The 27500-nt window shown below is 51.8% G+C and overlaps 1 protein-coding gene and 1 pseudogene across 3 annotated transcripts in view; both read left to right on the top strand.

Moving 5' to 3' along the window:
* Nucleotides 1–6057: 6057 nt before the first annotated feature.
* RADIL (Rap associating with DIL domain) overlaps nt 6058–27500 on the top strand; it is an 84929-nt gene continuing 63486 nt past the window's right edge. The window contains exons 1-2 of one of the 3 annotated variants that reach the window (XM_032755780.2): nt 6058–6178; nt 11576–12174. In XM_032755780.2, coding sequence (XP_032611671.1) covers nt 11640–12174 — 535 coding nt within the window. In that variant the 5' untranslated portion in view covers nt 6058–6178; nt 11576–11639. Of the gene's footprint in view, nt 6179–7592; nt 7648–10588; nt 10608–11575; nt 12175–27500 lie in introns of those variants that run through there. The other 2 variants (XM_032755781.2, XM_058442309.1) reach the window with 2 other exon arrangements.
* Nucleotides 15895–26426, top strand: LOC131383914 (large ribosomal subunit protein eL22-like; annotated as a pseudogene).

Raw genomic sequence — 27500 nt, 5'->3', positions numbered from 1 at the left:
ATTATAGGCATGAACCACTGCACCTGGCCATGTGATTTGTTTTGGCCGATGAAATGTCGGTGGATCTAACATTAGCAGATGCTTTTAGATAAACTCGTGTGGTTTGGCTTGGCCTCTTGCATCTCTGCCATCTATCATGAGAAGACCATGCTCCTGGTAAGTGCTGTTCCCAGAATATGGAAGCACGTAGAGCAGATCTGAGCCCAAACTTTGCCAATTCAAACCCAGCTTTCTAGAGCCACAGGCAACCCGCAGGGCTCACCCGCTGTCAATGTTTTGAAATAAACTTCGAAATTTTAGAATAGTTTCAGATTTAGAGGAAAGAAGATGAACCTCAAAAACTATGCCAAGGGAAAGAATCCAGACACAAAAGGTCAAATATTGTATGACTCCACTTATATGAAATATCCACAAGAGGTGTGGCCACAGAGGCAGAAAGTGGATTGGTGGTTGCCGAGACCTGGGGTCAGGAGAGAATGGGGCGTGCCTGCCTAGCTGGCATGGTCTCTCCTTTGAAGGTGATAACAATTTTTTTTTTTTTTGAGACTGAGTCTTGCTCTGTCACCCAGGCTGGGGTGCAGTGGCATGATCTTGGCTCACTGCAACCTCTGCCATCTGGGTTCAAGCGATTCTTGTGCCTCAGCCTCCTGAGTAGCTGGGACTACAGGTGTGTGCCATCACATCCGGCTAATTTTAAAATTTTTAGTAGAGACGGGGTTTCACTGTGTTAGCCAGGCTGGTCTCGAACTCCTGATCTCAAGTGGTCCTCCTGCCTCGGCCTCCCAAAGTGCTGGGATTACAGGCATGAGCCACAAGCACGGCTATTTATAGGTGTGGAGGGCCTGAAGAATGGAATCCAAGGATTAAATCACTTGTTCTGCCACACCCCTCTAGGGATACCAGATGTAACAGTCTGGGAAGGAAAGGTTGGGATCTAATGCTCCCCGTGCACCTCCTAAAGCCTGCCTCCTCTCTCCTCTGGGCCCCGAAAAAGCCCAGTCTCTGCCCCTGGACGGCCATCCCTTGGGCACTGGAACGTTGGACCTTAATCAGATCCATTTCCTCTGGGCTCAGGTCCTTCCCTGGAGTCAGTTCCCGGATTCTGTCACTCTCTGGTGGCCAAGCAGGACAGCTCAACACTCTATTTTTGCCCAGTGGATTTCCAAAGATACTTAACCCGACAGTTCAAAAACTGCCCGGGAGCCAGATGCCGGGATACGGAGAAGAATACAGCTTTGGATTTTCCCTGGAGGGAGGGGCTGAGAGTAGATGGAAATCTATTCCTTCATCTACTCACTTAACAGATATTTATTGAGCACCTGCTAGGTGCCAAGTATAACAGTAAACAAGACACATGAAGCCCTTGCTTTCCAAAAACACAAATTCTAGTGTGTGTTAAATACATAAGCAAATACATTGACATGGTGATAAAGTCTATGAATTAAATAAAACAGGTGGTCGGATGTGGTGGCTCACACCTGTAATCCCAGTACTTCAGGAGCAAGATAGGAGGATCGCTTGAGGCCAGGAGTTCAAGACCAGTCTGGGCAACATAGGAAGACCCCATCTCTACAAAAAGTAAAAGTAAAAAAATTAGCCAGGCATGTAGTCCCAGCTACTCAGGAGGCTGACATGGGAGGATCACTTGAGCCTGGAAAGTCAAGGCTTCAGTGAGCTGTGATCACACTATTGCACTACAGCCTGGGCAACAGAGCAAGACCCTATCTCTCTCTCACACGCTCTCTTTCTCTCTATAGATATATAAATTAAACTTTATATATATATGAAGTATATATTTATAAATATAAATATATATAAATTAAATCTCTATATATTATATATATATGTATAAATTAAACAAATAATAAAATTGAGAATGACTCGGGGGTGATGGTCAGGAGGTGGTCAGAAGACAGGAAGGGAGATGAGTTTCTGAGCTGGGAAGGGGCCCAGCGTGAAAACACAAAGGGAAGGCTGTGGGGTCAAGGAGATGGAAAGAGGAAAGGTCTCGGAGAAGGGAGAGGACCTCAGAGTGCGTGAGGAAAGAAGTTCTGAGGGCTGGAGATCCAAGGCCAAGGAAGAGAGCAGTTGGAGCCGGGTTTTGCAAACCTACTTTATTCTAAGTGCAAAAGGAAAAGTTATGAGAGGGTTATAGGTGGAGGAGTAATAACATCTGGCTTAGGTTTAAGGAACATAGTGTGATTGATGTGGACTTGCTTCATAAAAAGGTAACAAACATAAAAGACTGTGGGCACACAGAAGAGGACATGTAACCAGGTCTAGGAGACAGGAAGATCTTCCTGGATAAGGGGTATTAGTTATCCATTGCTGCATAACAAACTGCTGCCAAAACTTAGTAGCTGAGGTCAATAATAAACATTTAACAGCTGGGTGTGGTGGCTCATGCCTGTAATCCCAGCATTTTGGGAGGCTGAGGTGGGTGGATAACTTGAGGTCAGGAGTTTGAGACCAGCTCAGCCAACATGGTGAAACCCCATCTCTACTAAAAATACAAAATTAGGTGGGGGTGGTAGCAGGTGCCTGTAATCCCAGCTACTGGGGAGGCTGAGGCAGGAGAATCACTTGAACCCGGGAGGCGGAGGTTGCAGTGAGCTGAAATTGCACCACTGCACCCCAACCTAGGCAACAGAGCGAGCCTCCATCTAAAAAAAACAAAAATTATCATCTCATAGTCTTTGACGGTTGGGAATTTGGGAGTAGCTGTGCTGCAGGGAGGAGGGAGCTTTTTTGGCTCAGGGTCCTTCAATGGACTCCAGTTGGGATGTCGGTCACCTAAAGTCTCCTGGGGCTGGAGGACTCACATCCACCATGGCTCACTGACATGGGTGGCGAGTTGGCCTGGCTGTTGGTGGACGTCTTAGTTTCTCACCATATGGACCCCTGTAGAGCTGCTTGAGTGTCCTCCCAACATGGCAGCTGGTTGACCTCAGAACTACTGATCTAAGAGAGAGCAAGGGCAGAAGCCACGTCTTTTATTATTGTGTTCCGGAAGTCACAATGTCTTACTGGTTACACAATTTTGGCAATATCTTACTGGTTACACAAGTCAGCCCTATTCAACATGGGCCTATACAGCAGCATGAAAACCAAGAGGTGGGAATCACTGGGGCCATCTTGGAGGTTGGCTACTACCAAAGAAACGCCTTGTCTGAGTCTCAAAGGATGAGTAGAAATTAGCGGCTGGGTGCGGTGGCTCATGCCTGTAATCCTAGCACTTTGGGAGGCTGAGGGGGGTGGATCACAAGGTCAGGAGTTCGAGACCAGCTTGGTCAACATGGTGAAGCCCTGTCTCTACTAAAATTACAAAAATTAGCCAGGTGTGGTGGTGGGCACCTATAATCCCAGCTACTTAGGAGGCTGAAGCAGGAGAATCGCTTGAACCTGGGAGGCGGAGCTTGCAGTGAGCCGAGATTGCCAGACAGAGAAAGGTTCCGTCTCAAAAAAAAAAAATATATATATATATATATACACGTATATATTTTTTATATATATACACGTATATATTTTGTATATATATTAAAAACAAAGAAGTTAGCCAGGTCATGAAGTTTGTTGTTATGGTCTGAATTTTGTCCCCCTAAAACTCACGTGTTTGTTGAAGTCCCGACCCCTCACACCTCAGAATGTGACTATATTTGGAGACAGGGCCTTTAAAGAGGTGATTAAGATAAAATGAGGCTGTTAGGATGGGCCCTAGTCTGATCTGACTAGTGTCCTTATAAAAAGAGGAGATTGAACACACAAAGAGACAGCTGAGAGGTGCACACCCAGAGGAAAGGCCATGTGGGGGCACAGCCAGAAGGTGGCCGTCTGCAAACCAATGAGAGAGGTCCTCAAAGAAGCCAAACCTGCTGACAACTTCACCTTGGACTTCCAGCCTCCAGAGCTGCCAGACAAAACATTTCCGTTTTTCAAGCCACCTGATCTGGCATTTTTAAATAGCAGCTCAGGTAATCTAATACAGTTGGGAAAGGTGTTTCAAGGCCAAGGGACCGGCCTGAAGGAAGATCTCGAGGCGTGAAACAGCATATTCATACCAAAAAATCAGCATTACTAGATTAAGAAGCAATCTGAAAAATTTCTCTATAAAGGGCCAGATAATTTTTTAGATATTTGGCGCTGTAAAATCCTGGTTGCGGGAAAGCAGTCATAGATAATATCTAAACAAATGAGGGTAGCTGTGCTTGAATAAAACTTTATTTACAAAAACAGAAGGCAGCCCAGATCTGGCCCATGGGTTGTAGTTATCCAACCCCTGTGGAAGAAGGGTGTGGGGAGTGTGGGAGATGCGCCAGGCGCAGGGTGAGGAATATCTCAGGAGGAAAACCCAAGCCTGAACCCAGGCTTTCCTTCAGCTCTGACCATTGTCTCTTCATGCGCACCTGAATGAAATACTCGATCACGTCATTCCTTTCAAGCATCCCCTCCCGGGGTAGGCGAGGAGGTTGGTGTGTATACGGAGGGTCCTGCATTCCTGGCTCAGTTCTTGTCTCTACCTCCAGCAGCCTGACCTCTCTGTGCCTCTATTTTCTCATCTGAAAAATGGGAGTATTACTGAACAAAAGGGTTCCGCACTTGCTGTGCTAGAAGCCAATCTTGGTCAGGTGCGGTGGTTTACACCTGTAATTCCAGCACTTTGGGAGACTGAGGTGGGTGGATCACCTGATGTCAGGAGTTCAAAACCAGCCTGGTCAACATGGCAAAACCCCATCTCTACTAAAATTAGGTGGGTGTGGTGGTAGACGCCTGTAACCTCAGCTACTGGGGAGGCTGAGGCAGGAGAATCGCTTGAACCTGGGAGGTGGAGGTTGCAGTGAGCCGAGATCACACCATTGCACTCCAGCTAGGGCAATAGAATGAGACTCTGTCTCAAAAAAAAAAAGCCAATCTTACTGCATTAAGTTTTTGAGACAAAAGCTTTTTTTGTCCGTATTGTGAGTTGATCAATAAGGACACAGGAGCCTGGCTCAAATCTGTCTCTCTGTTGGCTTTAAGGCAGTATTTTTTATTAGAAAAGGTTTAGGAGGTGGATTTTAGGATTAGCAGGTGATAGGTGGAGGAAAGGGGAGGCCTGGAATGTCTCAGATATCTCTGTCTCACAAGAGTTGATGTGAGCATTAAGTGAGGTGACCTAGGTAAAGTTGCCTAGGGCCTGGCACACAGGTGGTCAATAAATGTCTGTTCCCACACTCATCAATGTCTGCTCCGACCTCCATCGCGAATATGGGGTCATGACTACAGAAATCATACCACGATAGCTGTCCACAAAAATGTTCACTCCCGAGGCCCAGATTCTGCATATTGTTATTCCAAGCCACCTGAATCTCCCAGGTCGAGCCCACATTCCTCAAAGGGAAAACTCCAGCCAAAGTGCCGAGGACACGAGCTGCTTTTTAAACAAGTCCCCAGGGAGGGCAGTTGGGGCCGGAGCCCCAGAGCTGACCTGGCCTTTTTTATGCATAATTGTAAGCAGGAATGCCACGACCTGATTTGTCTTTTACAACTCTGGGTGGGAGACAGATGGTAGGGGAAAGGAAATTCCTCTCTTGTTCCTTTTTGATGTCTTAGAAGATGTTCATTAATTGGGGGCACAGCTCTACCCTCCCCTGCACCCACTCACTGGGCTACTAGAAGGTGCTGTCTCGAGATAGCCCACCCAACCGCAGGAGCCCAGAGCCCACAAGCAGCTCAGGGACTTAGAACTGGTCCCACCCTTCCTCCGGGGACCCCCCCCTTAAGCTGCAGGCTGTGGGGTGGGTTGCAAGCCCCGCCTCTCCACAACCAGCCCCACCCTTTCTTTAAAACTCCGCCTCTCCTGTGAGGCCCCGCCACCTCGAGGCTGCATCCCCGTCCATTGGGCGGCCGGCAGGAGGCGCCAGAGCACAGCCCGCCTTTTCTAAGAGGTTGGCCCCGCCCCTCTCCTCGAGACCCCGCCTCCTCGAGGCTTGCTTTCTGCCTATTGGGCGTCGAGGCCCAGCTCCAGCCCACCTCTTCTCCCCCGCCCCTCCCTTCGTGGCCCAGTCCCCTCGAGGCCCCGCCCCGCCCATTGCGCGGCCGGCAGGAGGCGCCGCGGCACGCGCGGGTCTGGGTGCCGGCCCTGGCCAACGGCGGGTGAGAGCAGCGCGGGAACGTGGCGGCGCGGTGGGTTGTGCAGGAGGTGAGTGTGGGGTGCGCGAGGAGTGACTGCGGAACCGGGGGTGGCTCGTAAGGGGCGCTGCTCGGCCGCTGCCGGGGGCCCGGGGCGCGGAGGCCGCGGGGCGCGCTCGGGAACACTCCCGGCCGCGGGTCGGGGCGGGGAGGGCAGGCTTGCCCTGTTCCCATGGAAACCGACCGGCTCTCGGGCCCCGGCCTGGACCGGGGGGCGGTACCCGTAGGGCGGCGAGCGCGGGCAAGGGCGGCCCAGCCTGCGGGGATCCGGGGGTCCACGCTGCCGCCCCCCGCGAGCCCCTGAGCCTGGCTGTCCGCGTGGGCCCCGGACCCCCAACTCCAGGGGACTCTCGGCCCTCAGTTTCCCCGGCTGTGCCCTGGGGGGGGGACTTTCGTCCGGGGAGCGCAGCGGGGGAGCGGGGCGCAGGGTTCCGCGCGCTCTCCCACTCGGGCCGGCGAGACGTCACCTGCACGTACCCCGTCCCGGTTGCAGCCCGATCCCCACTCGTGCGCCAGCTCAAAGCATGGTTTCCCAGCTATTTATGTACCATTTCCAGCCCCTCGACAGATACTGCATCCAAGATAACAGATGCTGAGCCGAGCTCCTGGGGCTCCGCAGGAGGAGCCTGTTGGTGGGGTTGGCAGGGCCCTGGCGGGGCTGCGGACCAGCCTGCCCTGCCCTGTCGCCTGTCAAGTGTTTGGCTAATCTGAATTGCACAGAAGAATCTGATTGCACGTGTCCCGCGATTAACATGGGCCACCTCTTGTGCATTCCAGACAGGAACTGGTCTTGAAAGTCCCTTTTGCTGGGGGGCAAGTCAGTCCCCTTTCCAGCAGCTAGCAGGTCAGAATTAAATCTGATTGAATTATGTTTGCATTTGAAAGCGTGGCTCGGGCTGGGGCTGTAAAGATAGGATTCATGGAAAGAGGGGAGAGAGCTGAGTGTGTGAAGTCTGCGTTTTGTTTTCCCTCCTGCTGGAAATGATAATGGGTTCCACCTTGTCCTGTTGGAGCAGAGAGGTCGCTCCACCCATGTCGTCAGCGCAGCACTGACCTCACTCCCTGTGCTCGCCGCTGGGACTTGAGCTTGTTTTTCATCAGAAACTGGACCTTTCTTGAGAACAAGAGAAAACATTCTCTAAGAGCAGCACCAGCCAGCGCCCCACACCCTCGCTGTCCCAGCCCTGCGCTTTCCCCAAGTATTTGTGTCACAGAGGAGCGAATGGGGCAGAAGAGACCCGTCGCACTTCCAGAAAAACAGATCTGGTTACCCAGGGCGTGCTCCGCCCGGTCGGATTTTCCTGCAATCCCCTTGGCCTTTTAAAAAACGAGTCCATCCCATTCTCACAAACAGGCCAGGCTCCGCCTTCTGGGATTCGAAAGCGGGCAGCGTGTGAACAAGTGGGCACCCTCTGGTCTGGCCAAGGGAGGATGACCAAACGGAGAGAAATGCTTTCTGAAAATCCCAAAACAGATAAGGTTTGTGTGAACAGGGACTTCTGGGGGCTTAAGAAGGAGTTATTGGAAAGGAGTCAATCACATTCTCTCTGCTTACATTTTCTCCTGTTTCGTGATACTGCTAACTCTGCCTCTGCCTTCAAATCCGGCTCCAGAAACTGTGGGAAAAGCAGGGGTGGGGGAATGGGGGGAAACAACACTTCTGAAATTCAAGCTTCCAAGGCCCTGGGAGGGGACCTAGCAGTTGTGTGTTTGTAATTTTCTATTTGTTTTTTATTAAAGAAGAATTATGTAAATGTCAGACCTTACAAAACATATATCCACCCCTGGGCCCCAAATATCAACTCACTTTTCCATTGTATTTGGGGGCCTTTTTATAATTTTTGTCTTTTTTTTTTTTTTTTTTTGAGATGAGTCTCACTCTGTTGCCCAGGCTGGAGTGGAGTGGCGCGATCTCGGCTCACTGCAACCTTCGCCTCTGGGGTTCAAGCGATTCTCCTGCCTCAGCCTGCCAAGTAGCTGGGGTTACAGGCACCCGCCACCACGCCTGGCTAATTTTTGTATTTTTAGTGGAGACAGGGTTTCACCATGTTGGCTAGGCTGGTCTTGAACTCCTGACCTCAAGTGATCTGCCAGCCTCGGCCTCCCAAAGTGCTGGGATTACAGGCATGACCCACCACGCCCAGCCAATTTTTGTCTTTCTTTTTTTTTCTTTTTTTCTTTTTTTTTTTAGAGGGAGTCTCGCTCTGTCGCCCAGGCTGGAGTGCAGTGGCACGATCCCGGCTCACTACAAGCTCTGCCTCCTGGGTTCATGCCATTCTCCTGCCTCAGCCTCCTGAGTAGCTGGGACTACAGGTGCCCGCCACCACGCCTGGCTAATTTTTTGTATTTTTAGTAGAAACAGGGTTTCACAGTGTTAGCCAGGATGGTCTCGATCTCCTGACCTCGTGATCCGCCCGCCTCAGCCTCCCAAAATGCTGGGATTACAAGCGTGAGCCACCGTGCCCAGCCATCTTTTTTTTTTTTTTTTTTTTTTTAACAGAGTGGGTCTCACTCCATTGCCCAGGCTGGAGTGCAGTGGCGCAATTATAGCTCACTGTAGCCTGGAACTCCTGGGCTCCAGTGATCCTCCTGCCTCAGCCTTCCGAGTAGCTGGGACTACAGGTGCACACCATGCCCAGCTAATTTTTTATTTTTATTTTCTATAGAGATTGGGATCTTGTTATGTTGCCCAGGCTAGTCTCGAACTCCTGGCCTTAAGCCATTCCCCCGCCTTGGCCTTTTAAATACTTGCCTCTGCTTCATGACTTTTCTGGGATGTGGGCTTTCTCCTGCCTGGAGGGGGCTTCCACAGTTTTTGGTATCATATTTATATCGGCATTCAGACTTCATCTCCAGAGGCAGAGGTTTCCTGAGCTACAGCTGCCTGGTGGCAGAGGCTGTACCATCCACCACCTGCAGTTTGGCTTTGCATCCTGGGGAACCCATTGGAAATGACCACTATGAAAAGGTGGTGGCTGATCCTCTGCCAATGTGTGCTGCCTGGAGGCTTCTAAGCCAGGGGCATCTGGAGAGGTGCTTGTGAGCAGGGTTGTGCAGCTCTCATGGATGGTTAATAAGTGCTGGCTGGAGAGGCTCTTTGAGGGGTTTTGTTCTATGATTCCAAGTAGTCACTTTGAAAACTGACCACAGGAGGCTGAGGTCAGACTCGAGGGCGATTTGAAGCCGCTGGTGTGGTGTGCACAGGCCACGCCACATGTTTGTGATGTGAGCACTGTCTGAAAATGCTTTTGTTGTAAATGAAACGGAGGCCTTTGATGAGTCCGTGGGGGAAGCTGCGGCCGGCTCTGAGCTTCTTAGGATTTGACAAGGACACTGGTTGCACCTTCCTCAGAGGAAGAGAAACAAAGGCTTTGCTCCTTTACTCCTTTATGGCCTGGCTCGATGGAACCTCAAGGCTCCATCTGCTTATGACCTGTACTAGGATCTCCATGACACCTGTTACAGCAAATTCACGTCTTCAGAAAGCCAGGCACAGTGAAAGCCTTTGCCGTGGTGAACTGTCAGCAGTGGGCTATAGGAACAGGAGAAGGGCCAGCCACCCACCCCGCAGGGCAGACGTCCACGTTGGGAACCCAGTCTTTGGTGTGCGAAGCTGTAGGAAGTATTTCTGAAGAGTTCAAGGTCCTCGGAGAAAGCGCAGCTGCTGGCTGACCTGGGCTGGTTCTGGAGGAAGCGAGTAGTGGTCTGATTTCAGGACTCATCCATGACAGCTCTGGCTGGCAGTGAGAGGCTCCAGAGAAGATGACCAACACCCCGGTGATATTAGAAAGAGGCCAGTTTGCAGTGTCAGCTTTGGAGGCCAGGACAGTTCCATCGTTTAGTTTCCTAAGGGATAGTGTGGCCCCTTTTCTTTGGAGGGCTTCCCTGGTTGCTTTCTGTGGCGCTAGGCAGCCACTGTCCTTTCCAGAAGCCTTCTGCAGTGCCCGCAGCACGACGAGTGAGTCCAGCCTGGACAGTGTCAGTTGACTGCTGCGGAGTTTAGTACTGACCCCGGTCGCAGTGGCAGGCGACCCATGCTGTGTTCACTGGGCCCCGGACCACTCTTTCCAGAGCTTTCCAGAAAATAGACCTTCGTCCTGGCTCACTGGTCTGCCGCCTTTGTCCTTGGTGAGAACGTGAGCATGGAAGTGGGGTACGGTAATGGGGAGATGTGTGCGCAGTTTTCCAGTATTTTCCTGCCTTGCGGTCCAGCCTCACCTTTTACAAATCGGAGACCTGCCTTCCTTTTTCTCTGCCCTCCTGCCCCCACAGAGGTTCTGGAGGGAGACTGAGAAACCATCTGGAACTCCTGGCCCTGGGCACGCTAAGGACATCAGAAGTGTGATTGTATGACACACCAACGCGTCCCAGGCTGTTTTCCAGTTTCCCCAGGAGACTGCATCTCTGTGGCCTGGAGCGCTGGGCACGCGCAGCCTATGGTAGGCGGGACACACGCATTCCGGCCATGCCTGCACCAGCTTGAGAGGGGCCCTTTGTGCCCGCTGTGCTTGCGAGGCCACTCAATGCTGCCATCCCAGGGAGCATCTCCTTCAAGCCAGGACAGGTCTCTTGCCCGGAGGGGTAGATTCTGGGGGTTTGTGTCTGGAATGTCTGATGGGCGATTCTGTTAACGTGGCTGCGATTCGCCTGTTTTCCTAGTTCCACTGTGTTTGTGACCCATTTCCCACATTGCAGCCTGTGGGGTAGGAGACACAGGGTTTACGGAGAGGCGAAGCTTTGCCCTCGGGCTGCTCGCTGCTCTTCTGTGGCTGTGACGGTACTGGGGGCGGCTCCGGGCGGTGGGCGGGGGGCGCTCCTTGATGCTCACTCACCACACACGGGCACCGCGCCCAGCACTCTCCAGAAATCCAAGCCCTGCAGCGGAGCGTGTCTTACCGTGGCGACCTCATTGCGTTTTCCAGTAATGGCTTTCCTTGAAGGGCGCTCCAGCCCATTTAGTCCTCTCTGTCTCTGGTGGCCCTGCAGGCTCCAGCCACATCCTCTGCTCAGGTGCTGTGGTGGCAGGTCTGCGGGACCATGATGCCTATGGCCTGTTATGTCCATTAGATTTTGAGACGGGGTCTTGCTCTGTTGCCCGGGCTGGAGGGCCGTGGCACGATCATAGCTCACTGCAATCTTGAACTCCTGGGCTCAAGCCATCCTCCAGCCTCAGCCTGCAGAGCAGTGGGTACATTGCATGCCACCATGACTGGCTAATTTTTAAATTTTTTGTAGAGTCGGGTCTTACTATGTTTCCCAGGCTGGTCTGGAACTCCCGGGCTCAAGCCATCCTCCCACCTTGGCCTTCTAAAGCGCTGGGATGACAGGCAGGAGCCACCGCCTGTGGCCTCATTTGCTCTTGGTGCTCACAATGGTTGACGCTAACCTCTCTCACTTTTTCTTACAGGTCACGGCCTCCCCACATCCTTTGGCTGAAGCCCCCGGTCCTCATCCATGAAGCCTCGCCCACCATGTTTTATGGGACGCACTTCATCATGTCCCCACCCACCAAGAGCAAACTGAAGCGGCAGAGCCAGCTGTTATCCAGCATGCTGTCCCGGACGCTGAGCTACAAGTACCGGGACCTGGACTCCACCTTCTCCAGCCTGGGCGCCAGTGATGACCCCGCCGAGCTCTCCACCCAGCTCTCGGCCCCTGGTGTCCTGAAGGTGTTTGGGGACAGTGTCTGCACAGGAACCCACTACAAGAGCGTCCTGGCCACCGGCACCTCCAGCGCCCGTGAGCTGGTGAAGGAGGCGCTGGAGCGGTACGCCCTGGACCCTGGGCAGGCCGGCCAGTACGTGCTGTGTGACGTGGTGGGCCAAACCGGCGACGCCGGGCAGCGGTGGCAGGCCCAGTGCTTTCGGGTGTTTGGGGACAGTGAGAAGCCCCTCTTGATCCAGGAATTATGGAAACCTCGAGAAGGTTTATCCCGGAGGTTTGAGCTGAGGAAGAGGTCGGATGTGGAGGAGCTGGCAGCCAAGGAGGTGGACACCATCACGGCAGGTGAGGAGGGCCACAGGTTCAGGAAGAGCCGTGGGTCTGAGCTCTGAGAAGGCCAGCCGGGGAACGGGGAGAAGGAGTGGTGCAGGAGACACGTGGGGCGGGCTCACTCTGTGGGAGGCAGTTGGAACCTGTGTCCTGGATGTTTGAAGGCTTCCTCTTTTGTTTTCTGAGACAAGGTCTTGCTCTGTCACCCAGGCTGGAGTGCAGCGGTGCAACCACAGCTCACTGCAGCCTCCTGGGCTCAAGCGATCCTCCCACCTCAGCCTCCTGAGTAGCTAGGACTATAGGTGCACCACTACACCCAGCTAATTTTTTACTTTTTATAGAGACAGGAGTCTCGCTGTGATACCCAGGCTAGTCTTGACCTCCCGCCCTCAAGTGATCCTCCTACTTTGGCCTCCCAAAGAAGGTTTCCTCTTTAACTTACCGTTTTCACCTCAGCTGTCTGGGAAGTCGTAGTTTGTCTATGCGGCAGGAGGCTGGCTGGTGTTCCTCAGAGGCTCCTGAGGAACCTCAAATATTCTTGCAATATTTGAGGCCACATTTGTTCTTTTGTCTGATCAGATTATTGTCCAGTTCTCCAGCAGTCATCTCATTGACCACAGCAACCACGCACACCTTGTTAAATACAGGGTCCTGGCAAGTCCCTAAGCACCTGCGACCTTGTCGGGGAGTTTTTGGGGCAATGAAGTGAAAAGACAATCAAGGAATCCGTCCCAGGCCAAAACCTACGTGGCATTGCTGGGTGGCAAGGTCTCCAGAGGTGACCACGGTACACTCGGCGTACCGCAGGTCTGTGGGTACCTGGGCAGTGGGAGGCCTTTCTGAGGAGGGCCCGGCCACGGGCAGCCAATCATTGTCTATCCGAGGAGTGCCGAGAGCGCGGGCAGCGTTGAGTGCCTGCCGCGGGGCTTGAGAGCCCCGGGGCCTGGGGCCCACTGTGTCTGGTGATTTATTCAGTTGGTGGAAAGAAGTTGATTATCTTAATCAGTATGTGTCATAAAAAATAATTTTGGCCGGGCACGGTGGCTCACACCTGTAACCCCAGCACTTTGGGAGGCCAATGCAGGTGGATCACCTGAGGTAAGGAGTTCGAGACCAGCCTGGCCAACATGGTGAAACCCCGTCTCTACTAAAAACACAAAAATTAGCCGGGTGTGGTGGTGTGCGCCTGTAATCCCAGCTACTCGGGAGGCTCAGGCAGGAGAATCGCTTGAACCTGGGAGGCAGGGGCTGCAGTGAGCTGAGATCACACCATTGCACTCCAGCCTGGGCAACAAGAACAAAACTCGGTCTCAAAAAAATAATAATAATAAATAAATAAATTTGGCCGGGTGTGGTGGCTCACACCTGTAATCCCAACACTTTGAGAGGCCAAGGTAGGAGGATCGCTTGAGCCTAGGAGTTTGAGAGCAGCCTGGGGAACATAGTGAGACCCCATCTCTACAAAAAATAAAAAAATTAGCCAGGCATGGTGGTGCATACCTGTAGTCCCAGCTCCTCAGGAGGCTGAGGTGGGAAGATGGCTTGAGCCGCAGATGCTGCAGCTAGGATTGTACTACTGCACTCCAGCCCAGGTAACAGAGTGAGACCCTGTCTCAAAAAAATAACAATAAAAAGAGTAACTTGTGGTTGCTTTAATTATGGCTCTTAAAGTCTGCTCAGACAAGCACCCCCAATTGCCTGCACCTGGGGATCCTTCCTCCACCCAAAGGTCGCCACTTCTGGGATTTGGTTTTCATCCTGACCCTGCCGTGTCACAATCCAGTGGTCCCTTGGAAGGACCGGTGATCCAGTGGCAGAGATGGGGTCTCTCCCCTCCTGATTCAAAAAGACCTCCTGTGAGGCCAGGAAACCCGAAAGGGAAGAGGTGTGTGGTGGGATGTTTTCTGCACAGGAACAAAGGGTCTTCAATGTCAGACACAGAATTTTGGTCATTCTTCCACCGTGCGTTGCCTCTGCCAAGCGGAGGGCAAAAAGTGAGTGGGACAGGGCCACTGTGGGGCTGCAGAGCATGGGCCAGGGTTGCTGCTGTGTGGCTGGGGGTCAGCCTGGCCTGTCCTGAGGCCATTGCATTCCGTGTCACCGGGCAAGGAGGAGCCCTGGGAAGGCCCGCCTCCTTCACAGGTGATAGGTGACTGCCAGTGTAGGACGGTGGGGCCAGAGTGCATGTTGCAGGAGACAGGAGCTTGTCTGAGGCTCACAGGCTTCTTTTTTTTTTGAGATCGAGTGTCTCTCTGTTGCCCAGGCTGGAGTGCAATGGCATGATCTCGGCTCACTGCAACCTCTGCCTCCCAGGTTCAAATGATTCTCCTGCCTCAGCCTCCTGAATAGCTGGGATTACAGCATGCACCACCACGCCTGGCTAATTTTTTGTTGTTGTTGTTGTTGTTGTTGTTTTGAGACAGAGTCTCACTCTGTCACCCAGGCTAGAGTGCAGTGGCACAATCTCGGCTCACTGCAAGCTCTGCCTCCCAGGTTCACACCATTCTCCTGCCTCAGCCTCCCGAGTAGCTGGGACTACAGGCGCCCGCCACCACGCCTGGCTAATTTTTTGTATTTTTAGTAGAGACGGGGTTTCACCGTGTTAGCTAGGATGGTCTTGAACTCCGGACCTCAGGTGATCTGCCCGCCTTGGCCTCCTAAATTGCTGGGATTATAGGTGTGAGCCACCACACCCGGCCAAGCTCTCGCACTTCTTTTGGAATCATTCCTGTTAAATTATTCAGGGCAAGCGAAAGCGCCTCTGCTCACAGCCTGTCTAAGCTGGTTGTGGTTTTCAAAACCTGCCAAAGAGAGTCCATCAGGCTGCCTAGCCTTACTGACACACTCATCTGGGCTGGAGTGGGTTGTGTTACCTACCCAGAGCCAGCCCCATGGGCCTCGGGGACTCATCCTTCCTTGCTGACCTTCTCTGGCTGTGGCCCAGGGACTCCTGTGACCCTCGGCCATGCCAAGAAGGTTCACCGAGGCGGCCGGGTGGTTCGAGATTGAGCGGCTGGTAGAGGCATGTACACATGCTTCTGCTCATTACAGAATGGTTATTGAGCCTCTGCATGGAGCTGGGGGAAGGCTAGACCCGGGGGGTCCCCATGTGGATAAGCCAGGCTCCACTGGGGATGACCCCGCACAGACCCCACTGTTGCCGGACAGCCCTGCCTCAAACGGGCCCACGCCCAGAAGCTTTGCGCTAGAGTGTGTTTGGTTGTTGTGGTGACACATGGGTACCTGGACACAGAAATGTCCACACAGGTGCGCACACACACAGAGTCTCCCTCTTGGAACTTCCCTGTGTGAGACACCTGCACGGCCTTTCCGTGGGTTGGAGGTGGCCTCTGTGCGCATCCCTGGAACCTGCCTCTGAGAGGTCTCTCCTGCTGGCTTGGAGGCACGGAACGAGGAGGGCGCTGAGCCTTTGTTGTGTCCCGCATCCCCCTGAGTGAGTTTGCAGCCGGCACTAGGCGATTCCTCCCTCGCCCCTCCAAGGGGAACGACTGAGAGCCAGAGAAGGGGAGAAGGTGGGAAGCCGAGGGCTTGTTCACTGTAGCAGCTTCTCCAGCAGCCATGGGTGCCAGCCTGCCTCAGGTTGGAGTGACGTGGAAGAATCGTGGTGGGGAGGCTTTCCTAACACCCACTGTGTCCTCTCCCTTACATACCCCCAGTGATGGGGAGCTCTGTGCCTTCCAGCAGCCTGCCTGTCCTGCGCCTCCCTGGGCACCGATGGGGCTGCTGTGGTTCCTGTTTGTCCTGAGAGCTGCCCTCAGTGTGGGGCATGCGTCACGGTGTTGCTGTGGGGGAAGGTAGGGGCTGCAGTGAAACAAATCCTACTGAAGTGGGTGGTGTAGTTTCAGAAGTACGGCGGGATGGCAGGATCGCATCTGCCCCTGCAGGGCAGGCCCAGTGAGGTCCAGCGCACGCCAGGGCCCCTTCAGCTCCTGCATTCTCTCCCCAGAGGACCCAGCGTGGGGCTGTCCCTGCTCCCTGGTGAGAGAACCGTCCAATCTCACCTGGAAAAAGTGGCGAGAAAGGGAAGGGACCCCTGGCCTGTGCATGTGGTGATGTGGTGTACACGTGTGTCCATATGTGTGTGTCCGTGTGGTCGTGTGGTGTGCATGTGTGTGCATGTGTGTGCATGCGTGTGTGACCGTGTACGTTTGTGTTAACGAGTCCAGCCCCAGGTTACTCAACACTGTAACACTGTTTTTTTTTTTTTTTTTTTTTTTTTTTGCACACAAAACAACATTTTCTAAAAGTACATACAAACAAAAAGATGCATATCAAACATATTAGGAAGGTTGCACATGGGAAGACGGGGAATAGAAATGGGGGGTGAGAATTAAAGAAAATAAATGAGAGAGGGACTTTGTATGGATCAATGATAATAACTCAATCCTGTATTTGACAAAGAAGAAGGAGAAGGAAGAGGAAGAAAAAGAAAGTGGGATAAAGGATCAGAAAGGGAGGAAAATAGAAAAAATTAGAGTATGACTCCAGGGTAGACCTGTTTTGTTGTCGCTTGGTTGGTTGGTTGGTTTGTCAGTTGTATTTTTCATATGTTTCGCCATGTTGGCCAGGCTGGTCTCGAACTCCTAGCCTCAAGTGATCAACCCGCCTCGGCCTCCCAGAGTACTGGGACTACAGGCGTGAGCCACCACGTCCAGACCCCACGTTGCTTCTGGCCTCTGTGGTAGACCTCCCAGACAGGGTGGCCGGGCAGAGGCGCTCCCCACATCCCAGACGGGGCGGCCAGGCAGAGGTGCTCCTCACTTCCCAGACGGGTCGGCCGGGCGGAGACGCTCCTCACTTCCTAGACGGGGTGGCGGCCGGGCAGAGGGGCTCCTCACTTCCCAGACGGGGCGGCCGGGCAGAGGCGCTCCTCACTTCCCAGACGGGGCGGCCGGGCAGAGACGCTCCTCACTTCCCAGACGGAGTGGCTGGGCAGAGACGCTCCTCACTTCCTAGACGGGGTGGCGGCCAGGCAGAGGGGCTTCTCACTTCCCGGACGATGGGTGGCCTGGCAGAGGCGCTCCTCACTTCCCAGACGATGGGTGGCCGGGCAGAGGCGCTCCTCACTTCCCAGAAGGGGGCGGCCGCGCAGAGGTGCTCCTCACTTCCCAGACAGGGCGGCCGGGCAGAGGCGCTCCTCACATCCCAGAAGGGACGGCCGGGCAGAGGCGCTCCTCACTTCCCAGACGATGGGTGGCCGGGCAGAGGCGCCCCTCACTTCTTCCCAGACAGGGCGGCCGGGCAGAGTCGCTCCTCACATCCCAGACGATGGGCGGCCAGGCAGAGACGTTTCTCACTTCCTAGACGGGGTGGCAGCTGGGCAGAGGCGCTCCTCACCTCCCAGACGGGGCGGCCGGTCAGAGGAGCTCCTCATAACTCAGACGATGGGCGGCCAGGCAGAGACGCTCCCCACCTCCCAGAGTGGGCGGCGGCTGGGCAGAGGCTGCAATCCCAGCACCCTGGGAGGCCAAGTGGGAGGCGGAAGCTGCAGCAAGCCAAGACCACGCCACTGCACTGCAGCCCGGGCAACACCGAGCACCGAGTGAGCGAGCCTCCGTCTGCAGTCCCAGCACCTCGGGAGGCCGAGGCGGGCAGACCACTGGAGGTCAGGAGCCGGAGACCAGCCTGGCCGACATGGCGAAACCGCGCCTCCAGCCAAAGGAGAAAAACGAGGGAGGGGTGGTGGCGCGCGCCGGGAATCTGAGGCAGGCCGCAGGCCAGGGCAGGAGAATCACGGGAGGCGGACGCAGGGAGTCTGCAGCGAGCCGAGTGTACTGCAGCCTGGGCCACAGAGGGAAGAAAAGAAAGAAGAAAGCAAGAAGGAAGAGGAAGGGAGGGAGGGAGGAAGGAAGGAGGGAAGGAAGGAAGGAAGGAAAGAAAGAAAGAAACTGTTTTTCAATAATTTCCAGTTATTGCTCTTACGGTAAGAGTCACACTTGGTCAGGCGCGGTGGCTCACGCGTGTAATCCTAGCACTTTGGGAGGCCGAGGCAGGCAGATCATTTGAAGTCAGGAGTTCGAGGCCAGTCTGACCAACATGGTGAAACCCCGTCTCTACTGAAAACACAAAAGAATTAGCCGGGCATGATGGTGCATGCCTGTAATCCCAGCTACTTGGGAGGCGGAGAATCGCTTGAACCCGGGAGGCGGAGGTTGTAGTGAGCTGAGATCGCACCACTGCACTCTAGCCTGGGTGACAGCGGGAGACTCTGACTCAAAAGAAAAACAAGAGTCAGTTGGTTCTGGGTTGGGCTAACGGGTTGCACCATTTCAGGGGAAGCATTTCGCCAGAGCCTCTCAGGCCTCTCCCCTGCCCCTCACCTTGGACTCCCCTGCGGAGTCAGGTGGGGAAGGTGTCAGCCAGGTGCTTCCTGCCGGTTCACTCATCACTTAGTTCACTGCTACCCACCTGTAGAAATGCACGCAGGCACTTTGGGTTTTTGTTTTCCATAAACATCGCCTTCTCATAGCCACCAGGTTCCCCCTGATTTCCAGAGTCACAAAACCTAGAGGGTCTCTTCCAGGAGGAGGCTGGTGCTGGAGGTGTGGCCGGGCTGGAAGTGGCTCTCACTCCCCTTTCCCAGAAGGCTGGTATTTAGGGCTGGTGCCCCACGGAGAGGGCCTCGGTCCTGTCACCGAGATAAGACAGCAGTCACTTAGGTGCACTGGGGAGGGGCGATGGCAGGGCCATGTGGTTTTTGTCAGGGGCTGGGGAACGGTGAGGGGAGGGTTAGTTTGCCTTTGCAGGAGGGGTGAGTGTTAAACCTGCGCAGAGCCCCGGGAAGGCTGGCCTTCCTTGCTTTCTGCCTTCCTCCCGTTACATTTTAGGTTGGGGCATCTTTGCTGAGGGAGGTGTCCGTGGTTGCAGGGCGATGAGCAGTGTCCCTGGCTCCTGTGCCCCCACCCCCAAGTTGTAACAACCAAAGATGTCTGCAGACATGGCCAGCTGTTCCCTGGAGGCAGACCTGCCCTCGATTGAGAGCTGCAGTATTGGACCTGGCTGCCTGGACTCGGCCACCCCAGCCCCTGCGCACTGGGACCATGTGGCTGAGTGCCCGCCCCAGGCCCTCAGGCCTGATCCACAGTGGCGACATTTGTTTCTCCTGGGCCACTCTCAGAGGGGCTGGGGTGCCTGGCAAGCCCAGGGTCTCAGGGATGGTGACGTGCAAAGTCTTGCGTTCCTGGAGACAGGGACATCACCGTGGCTTTGGATACCCTCTTTGTAAAGAGGCAACCTAGAGAGTTTGTAAAGCCGCCAAGGTTTAGCCAGGAAGGTTCAGGCTAAACAAAGCCTGGGGATACCACCCCGCACTCACTGGGCTTTTGACTGAAAAACAGCCCATCCAATGTGTGGTATACAGTAGGTGCTTATTAAATACCCGTGGAAGGGTTGGTGCCCTGAGGAGAGGAGGCCCCTCTGTGGGTCTCAGCTCCTATGCGTCCGCAAGACTCCAGAGTGGGGTCCGTTTTCTTTGTGTGTGTGTGGGAGGGTGGTGTGGGGATGGTGTGGCCGTCCAGGCGTGTGGATGTGGCTTGAGCGACGGAGGAACCTGCAGCCCTGGCCACCCGGCGGCGTGGTGGGCTGCCCTCCTGCCCCCAGTGCTGCGATGGAGCTGGCAGCCGGGTGGCAGGTCTGTGTTGTCGCTGAGTGCCAGCCCTGAGTTTGCATTTGTCGTCCCACCTTGTCACTCAGGACAGGCAGCAGGACTCGGCCTCCCCAATGACAGCCAGGGGTGTTCGGGCCACAGGGACTGTTGTGTGCACGCGGGAAGCACCGCTGCCTTCCTCTGCCGACGGGGTGCCGTGAGTTCTGTCCTCCCTTGTCCGCAAACCTCTTTGTGGTTGTTTTCATTTGAAATATTTTTCTTCCGCTATGACTCTGACTTGAAAATAACTCTTATCTTAGCACAGTGGAGGTGAAAGGATTGCTTTTCCTCTTTTTACGTGGGAATAACTCACTGCCACTTGACTGGGACTTCCCTTCCAGTGGATTCCCAGTGACAGAGTTACCGTGGGAAATGTTCATTGTATGTGGTCTGGCTAAAAACAAAACAACCCCAAACCTTTTTTTACCAGCCTAAAACTAGAAAAGTTATTGAAATTTAAAGACATGTTTGAGCATTTCCAATTCAAAGAGAAAATAAAGTCGAATGGTTAGTTGCTCACAGCCAGTTTCATCTTTCAGTTTACTGCTTAGACTTAAAAAATCAGTAACCTTCAGTTTGATCATAGAGGTACCATTAACAGCCCTGTTGTCCCCTGAGCTGAGTGAGTCCCGGAGGAGCAGCACCCCCTCCTGCCCTGGGGACTCGGGTGACGTCCAGCTACATTCCATAAGGGGCCACTGACAGAGTTTAGCATTAACACCAAAAACAAAGAGGGATGTTGTCACTGGTGTGAAATGTTTTTTTTTGTTTGTTTGTTTTTTTTTTTTTTTTGAGACAGAGTCTCGCTCTGTCGCGAGACAGAGTCTCGCTCTGTCGCCCAGGCTGGAGTGCAGTGGCGCAAATCTCGGCTCACTGCAAGCTCCACCTCCCGGGTTCACGCCATTCTCCTGCCTCAGCCTCTCCGAGTAGCTGGGACTACAGGCGCCCGCCACCACGCCCAGCTAATTTTTTTGTATTTTTAGTAGAGACAGGGTTTCACCATTGTCTCGATCTCCTGACCTCGTGATCCACCCGCCTCGGCCTCCCAAAGTGCTGGGATTACAAGCGTGAGCCACCGCGCCCGGCCGGTGTGAAATGTTTGAAAGACATAAAATAGTCGGGCATGGTGGCTCACGCCTGTAATCCCAGCACTGGATGGATCTCGAGGTCAGGAGTTCCAGACCAGCCTGGCTAACATGGTGAAACCCCGTCTCTACTAAAAATACAAAAAAATTAGCCAGGCGTGGTGGTGGGCAACTGTAATCTCAGCTACTTGGGAGGCTGAGGCAGGAGAATTGCTTGAACCTGGGAGGGGGAGCTTGCAATGAGCTGAGATTGTGCCACTGCACTCCAGCCTGGGCAACAGAGCGAGACTCCATCTCAAAAAAACAAAACAAAACAAAAAACCGTGTTAATATCTGTTGGTTCCCAACAGTGACCTATAATGTTGGTTGAAAGATGTTTGGGGATCTGTTTAAATCATATTGAGTAGCGTCTCTCATGGTTTTAGAGAATATACTGGCCGGGCGCAGTGGCTCACGCCTGTAATCCCAGCACTTTGGGAGGCCGAGGTGGGTGGATCAGGAGGTCAGGAGATCGAGACCATCCTGGCTAACACAGTGAAACCCCGTCTCTACTAAAAATACAAAAAAAAATTAGCCGGGCGAGGTGGCGGGCGCCTGTAGTCCCAGCTACTCGGGAGGCTGAGGCAGGAGAATGGTGTGAACCCAGGAGGCGGAGCTTGCAGTGAGCCGAAATCGCGCCACTGCACTCCAGCCTGGGCTACAGCGAGACTCTGTGTCAAAAAAAAAAAAAAAAAAAAAAAATAGAGAATATACTGACATAGAGAATGTATCTTTCTTTTGTTTTGAAGGTTTAAGTGGCAGAAGTGTTTTCAGAGGTTTCAGATATATACAGACTGAGAGGTCAGCTCGCCCTGCGCCCCCTTCCCTGCCGTGCTGTCCTTGCAAGACTTGGTGTCCGTCTTTGTTTTTGTTGTTGTTGTTGTTGTTGTTGTTGTTGTTTGAGACAGGGACTTACTCTGTTGCCCAGGCTGGAGTGCAGTGCTGCATTCATGGCTCACTGCAGCCTCGATCTCCTGGGCACAAGCGATCCTCCCACCTCAGCCCCTCTGAGTAGCTGAGAACACAGGCACATGCCATCACACTCGACTTATTTCTTTATTTTTTTGGTAGAGATGAGGTCTCACTGTGTTGCCCAGGATGGTCTTGAACTCCTGAGTTCAGGTGGTCCTCCTGCCTTGGCCTCCCAAAGTGCTGGGATTTCAGTTGTGAGCCACTGCACCTGGCCTGAGTGTCCATCTTTGCGAAAGAGTCAGATTCTCGAATGCCTGTCATAGGTTTGAACAAGACAAGCAAGGGTGGGAGGGATTGACCTTATTAGTCCTGAGACATACCTTAAAGCCATGGTGATTGAAACTATGTGGTTTTAGGGGCAGGGAGAGACAAATAAAGCAATGGAACAGAAGAGAGAGTGCAGACGCAGACCAAATACCCTGTGGGAATTGGGTGGGCTATAGCATGCATCATAAATCCTGGGGAAAGAATTTTGTAAATTATGTTGGGATAACTGGCTTCAGCTATATGGAAAAAAAAAGGAAATTGGGTCCTTCCTCTAAATGCATCGGAGACCTACATGTCAAAGGTAAAATTATATAGCCAAATGAAAGATTTCATAAAGAAGGCTTAAAAAGTGCAAACTGGTTGGGCATGGTGGCTCACGCCTGTAATCCTAGCACTTTGGGAGGCTGAAGTGAGAGGATCAGTTGGGCCAGGAGTTGGAGCCCAGCCTGGGCAACATAACAAGACTCTGTCTCTACAAAAGGATATGAAAATTAGCTGTGTGTGGTGCCACAGGCCTGTAGTCCCAGCTACTCAGGAGGCTAAGGTGGCAGGATCACTTGAGCCCAGAAGGTCAAGGCTGCAGTGAGCTGTGATCATGCCACTGCACTCTAGCCTGGGCAACAGGGCAAGACCTCATCTGTTTTTGTTTGTTTGTTTGTTTGTCTTTTGAGATGGAGTCTTGCTCTGTCACCCAGGCTGGAGTGCAGTGGCGCAATCTCAGCTCACTGCAACCTCCACTTCCCAAGTTCAGCCCATTCTCCTGCCTCAGCTTCCTGAATAGCTGGGATCACAGACAGGGTTTCACCATGTTAGTCAGGCTGGTCTCGAACTCCTGACCTCAATTGATCTGCCTGCCTCGGCCTCCCAAAGTGCTGGGATTACAGGCATAAGCCACTGTGCCCAGCCTGTTTTTTTGTTTTGTTTTTAAAGTGCAATCTCTAAGAAAAAAAAGTAGATAGATTTGACTATATCAAAATTCAAAATTTCTGTTTGACCAAGGACACTGTATAGATAAAAGATAGGTGATATACTAGAAGAAAAGGTTTGCAATATCTAAAACTGATGTGATGAATAACTAGAATAAAGTAATGCATGTCTAAAGATCAGCAACAAAACGGCAAAACATTCACTAGAAAACATGAAGCTGGTACAAGTTTGCAGCTGGAAGAAGGTGAAGCAAGTGTGGCTAACACACACGATAGGGGAGGCTAGCTTCACTAATGCCGTTGCCTCCCACAGCTAGCTCTGGCTGCAGAGGAAGCTGGACAAAGATTTTGGCTCTGCATCCTCTAGGATAAGGCAAAGAAGTTGTGAGGGTTGCTGATAGCTAATCCACAGGCTGCCACACGTATACATATATGTTATTTAAAAAACAACGGTTCATGGCCGGGCGCGGTGGCTCACGCCTGTAATCCCAGCACTTTGGGAGGCCGAGGCGGGCAGATCACATCCTTAACAGTGAACCTGTCTCTATAAAATACAGAAAATTAGCCAGGATGGTGGGGGTCCTGTAGTCCAGGTATCGGAGTGAGGCAGAGTAAAAAAAAGTTCATTTCCCCAGGATAAGAAACCAATGATGCCAAAGTCAAGGTTATGAAAGTTAGTTTACTCTGGCCTGCAGCCATGACTGAATGCCTAATGCAGGACAACTATCTCACCAATATGGGGAACAAGTAAGTACAGAGAAAAGGCCAAGCTTCTCTCTGCTTTGTGTGGCCGTGGGTTTCCAATCTTTTGGCAGATGCTCTGGTGGATGGATAGGATCATTTTCTTTTTTCATTGTCATTCAGTCATTGGGAACCCACTCTAGTATAGTAATGAATACCATTCCAACTTACCTTTCATATATTTGGATTCATATATATCCTTAAGACATAAATAATATTTTGTATATGTTTAATTTACCTAAGTGGGACTGAGCTATAAAGCTCATTGTTCCTTTTGTAACTCACATTACATTATTTATTTATTTATTTATTTTAAAAATAGATACAGGGCCTCATTATGTTGCCAGACTGGTCTCAAACTCCTGGGCTCAAGTGATCCTCCCACCACAGCCTCCCAAAGTGCTGGGATTACAGCCATGAGCCACCACACCTGGCCTCACATTATGTTTTTGACACCTACCCATGGTGCTCTAGTCAGCTCATTGCTTTTGACTGATGCATAGTTTTCCATTATATGCCTATACTACATATTCATTTCCTTAAGCACAGACACTCAAATTGGGTACAGCTTCTTCCTACTAAAATGGTGACACAATGAACCTGTTGAGGGCCTTTGCAGAGTTCTTGGAGGCATTCTTCCAGGAATGGAGCTGCTGGATTACAGAGAATATGTGCATGTCATTTCCTGGTGAGCACGGCTGGACAGCAGCTTCCTCAGAAGCCTCATGTGCCTGTGTGCCCCTCCATACCTTTAGGCGCTGCTTTAGTCCATTTCTTGTTGCCACAACAGAATACCTGTGGCTGGTAACATATAAGGAGAAGAGGTTTATTTATCTCACGGTTCCACAGGCTGGGAAGTTCCAGGGCATGGCCCTGGCTTCTGGTGAGGGCTTCTGTGCTGCATCATCACATGGCAGAAAAGGTCAAAGGGGAAGCAGACAGGTGCAAAGAGGGAAACCTGAGGGGTGCCCTGGCTTTATAGCAGCCTACTGTTCTTGGAAACCAATCCATTCTCGATCTGGTTTTGCCACAACGAGAACTCATTTACTACGGTGAGCACAGTACCAGCCATTCATGAGGGACCTGTCCCCATGACCCAAACACCTCCTACTAGGCCTACCTCAAGCACTGCCCCTTTGGGGATCAAATTCCAACATGAGTTTTAGTGGGGACAAACAAACCATAGCACTGACTGTGCTGCTCTCCTCACCCCTCACTGACCCAGGATAAGTCTCCCCTGGAGACACTTTCAAATCAAAGGACATTGCAGTGGAGTGGAGTGTTACAGGAATGCAGCCATAGAAAGTCTGCAGCTGTCTTTTGTGAGAAGCTGTGAAATGAATAATTAAATGATTTCCCCAAAGTCACAACGTATAGATTTGAAATTGCCCCTCTATCTAATCAGAACTCAAGAAACAGGTTTTCTAGATATTGATTTGCCAGAGACTTGAATGAGAAATAATTTTTTGTTCTCATTTATTCATAAGTAAAATTTGGCTACTGTGTGTTAGGCATTTGACTAGGCGCTGGATGTGTTGCAGTAGACAAAACAAATAAATCCATTTCATGGATTTATAAATAAATAATTTCATGGAGTCAAGAGTCTAGCGTGCAATCAAAACAAAGATGTGGCTGGGTGCAGTGGTTCATACCTGTAATCCAAGCACTTTGGGAGGCAAGACAGGCCAGAAGTTCAAGGCTGCAGTGAGCTATGATCACACTACTGCACTCCAGCCTGGGTAACAGAGAAGACCTTGTCTCTTAAAACACACACGCACACGCACATGCACACGCACACACAGATATAATTCACTCAAAAAACATGTACAGTCATGCACTGCTTAATGATGGTGATATGTTTTGAGAAATCCATCATTAGGCAATTTGTCATTGTTGGAACATCCTAGAGTGACTTACACAAACCTAGATGGTATAGTTTACTACACACCTAGGTTATATGGCATAGCCTATTGCTCCTAGGTTACACACCTGTACAGTATATTTTTGTATACTGAATGCTAAAGGTAATTAGAACATAAAGGTAAGTATTTGTGTGTCTAAACATACCGAAACACAGAAAAGGAGTTCACTCACCTCCCTTTCTGCCTCCGCTGCTGCCATGGCTTCTGTGAAAAACCTTTGGTGAAGGGGGGCAAAAAAAAGAAGCAGGTTCTGAAGTTCACTCTTGATTGCACCCACCCCGTAGAAGATGGAATCACAGATGCTGCCAATTTTGAGCAGTTTTTGCAAGAAAGGATCAAAGTGAACGGAAAAGCTGGGAACCTTGGTGGAGGGTGGTGACCATCGAAAGGAGCAAGAGCAATATCACTGTGACATCCGAGGTCCCTTTCTCAAAAAGGTATTTGAAATATCTCAACAAAAAATATTTGAAGAATATTGGCTGTGCATAGTTGCTAACAGCAAAGAGAGTTACGAATTACATTACTTCCAGATTAACCAGGACGAAGAAGAGGAGGAAGACAAGGGTTAAATTTCATTTATCTGGAATATTTTGTATGAGTTCTTGAATAAAACTTGGGAACCAGGCCAGGCGCGGTGGCTCACGCTTGTAATCCCAGTACTTTGGGAGGCCGAGGCGGGTGGATCACGAGGTCAGGAGATCGAGACCACGGTGAAACCCCGTCTCTACTAAAAATACAAAAAAATTAGCCGGGCGTGGTGGCGGGTGCCTGTAGTCCCAGCTACTCGGAGAGGCTGAGGCAGGAGAATGGCGTGAACCCGGGAGGCGGAGCTTGCAGTGAGCCGAGATTGCGCCACTGCACTCCAGCCTGGGCGACAGAGCGAGACTGCGTCTCAAAAAAAAAAAAAAAAAAAAACTTGGGAACCAAAAAAAAAAAAAAAAACCACACAGAAAAGAAACAGTAAAAATACAATATTGTATTCTTGTAGGGCCATCATTGTATATATGGTCTGTTGTCCAAAATGTCATAATGTACATGACTGCAACTACAAGTTGTTTCATGTGCTATGAAAAAGAAGCACAGGTGCTCGTTTGGACTGGGGGTGAGGGAAATTCACTCTGAAGAGGTGAAATGTAAGCCAGTCTCAAAGATGACAACACACCAACCAGATAGAGAGCAGTGGGCAGTCGGTGGGGCAGGAAGAGCATTCTGGTCAGAGAGAACAGCATTGTGCAAAGATCCAGGGATGAGAGAGAATGAAGCAAAGGCAGGCACTGCAAGAAGGCCATTGCAGCTGGTGCAAAGGGGAAAGTTGCAGAAGGTGTGGCTAGACAGATAGTTGGGGGAAAGATCAACCTGCCTTGTTATGTATTTTGGATTTTACACTGCGTATAATGGGAGGTCATTGGAGGGATTAAAAGATGACTCTGGCTCCTAGGTAGAGAATACTTTGAAAAGGTCAGTAATAGGAGATTAATTCAGTTGTTGTAGAAGTTGAAATGAGAGTTGATGGTGGCTTGGACTAGAGTTATAAGGGAACAGGTAGAAAGCAGTAGAGGGATTTTAAGTATATTCTGGAGGTGAAATCAACAGAACTTGTAAATGAATTGGATGTTGAGGATGCAAAACAGGGAGGTGTCCAGAATGACTCCCAGGTTTCTCGTATCAAGAGTTGGGTAGAAAGAGATGCCATTTCCTAAAATGGAGACTACTGAGAGAGAAG

Source organism: Hylobates moloch, unplaced genomic scaffold, assembly GCF_009828535.3.
Source record: "Hylobates moloch isolate HMO894 unplaced genomic scaffold, HMol_V3 SCAFFOLD_1, whole genome shotgun sequence".
In the NCBI taxonomy this organism is placed as follows: Eukaryota; Metazoa; Chordata; class Mammalia; order Primates; family Hylobatidae; genus Hylobates; species Hylobates moloch.
This window is presented reverse-complemented; position numbering and strand designations above follow the sequence as displayed.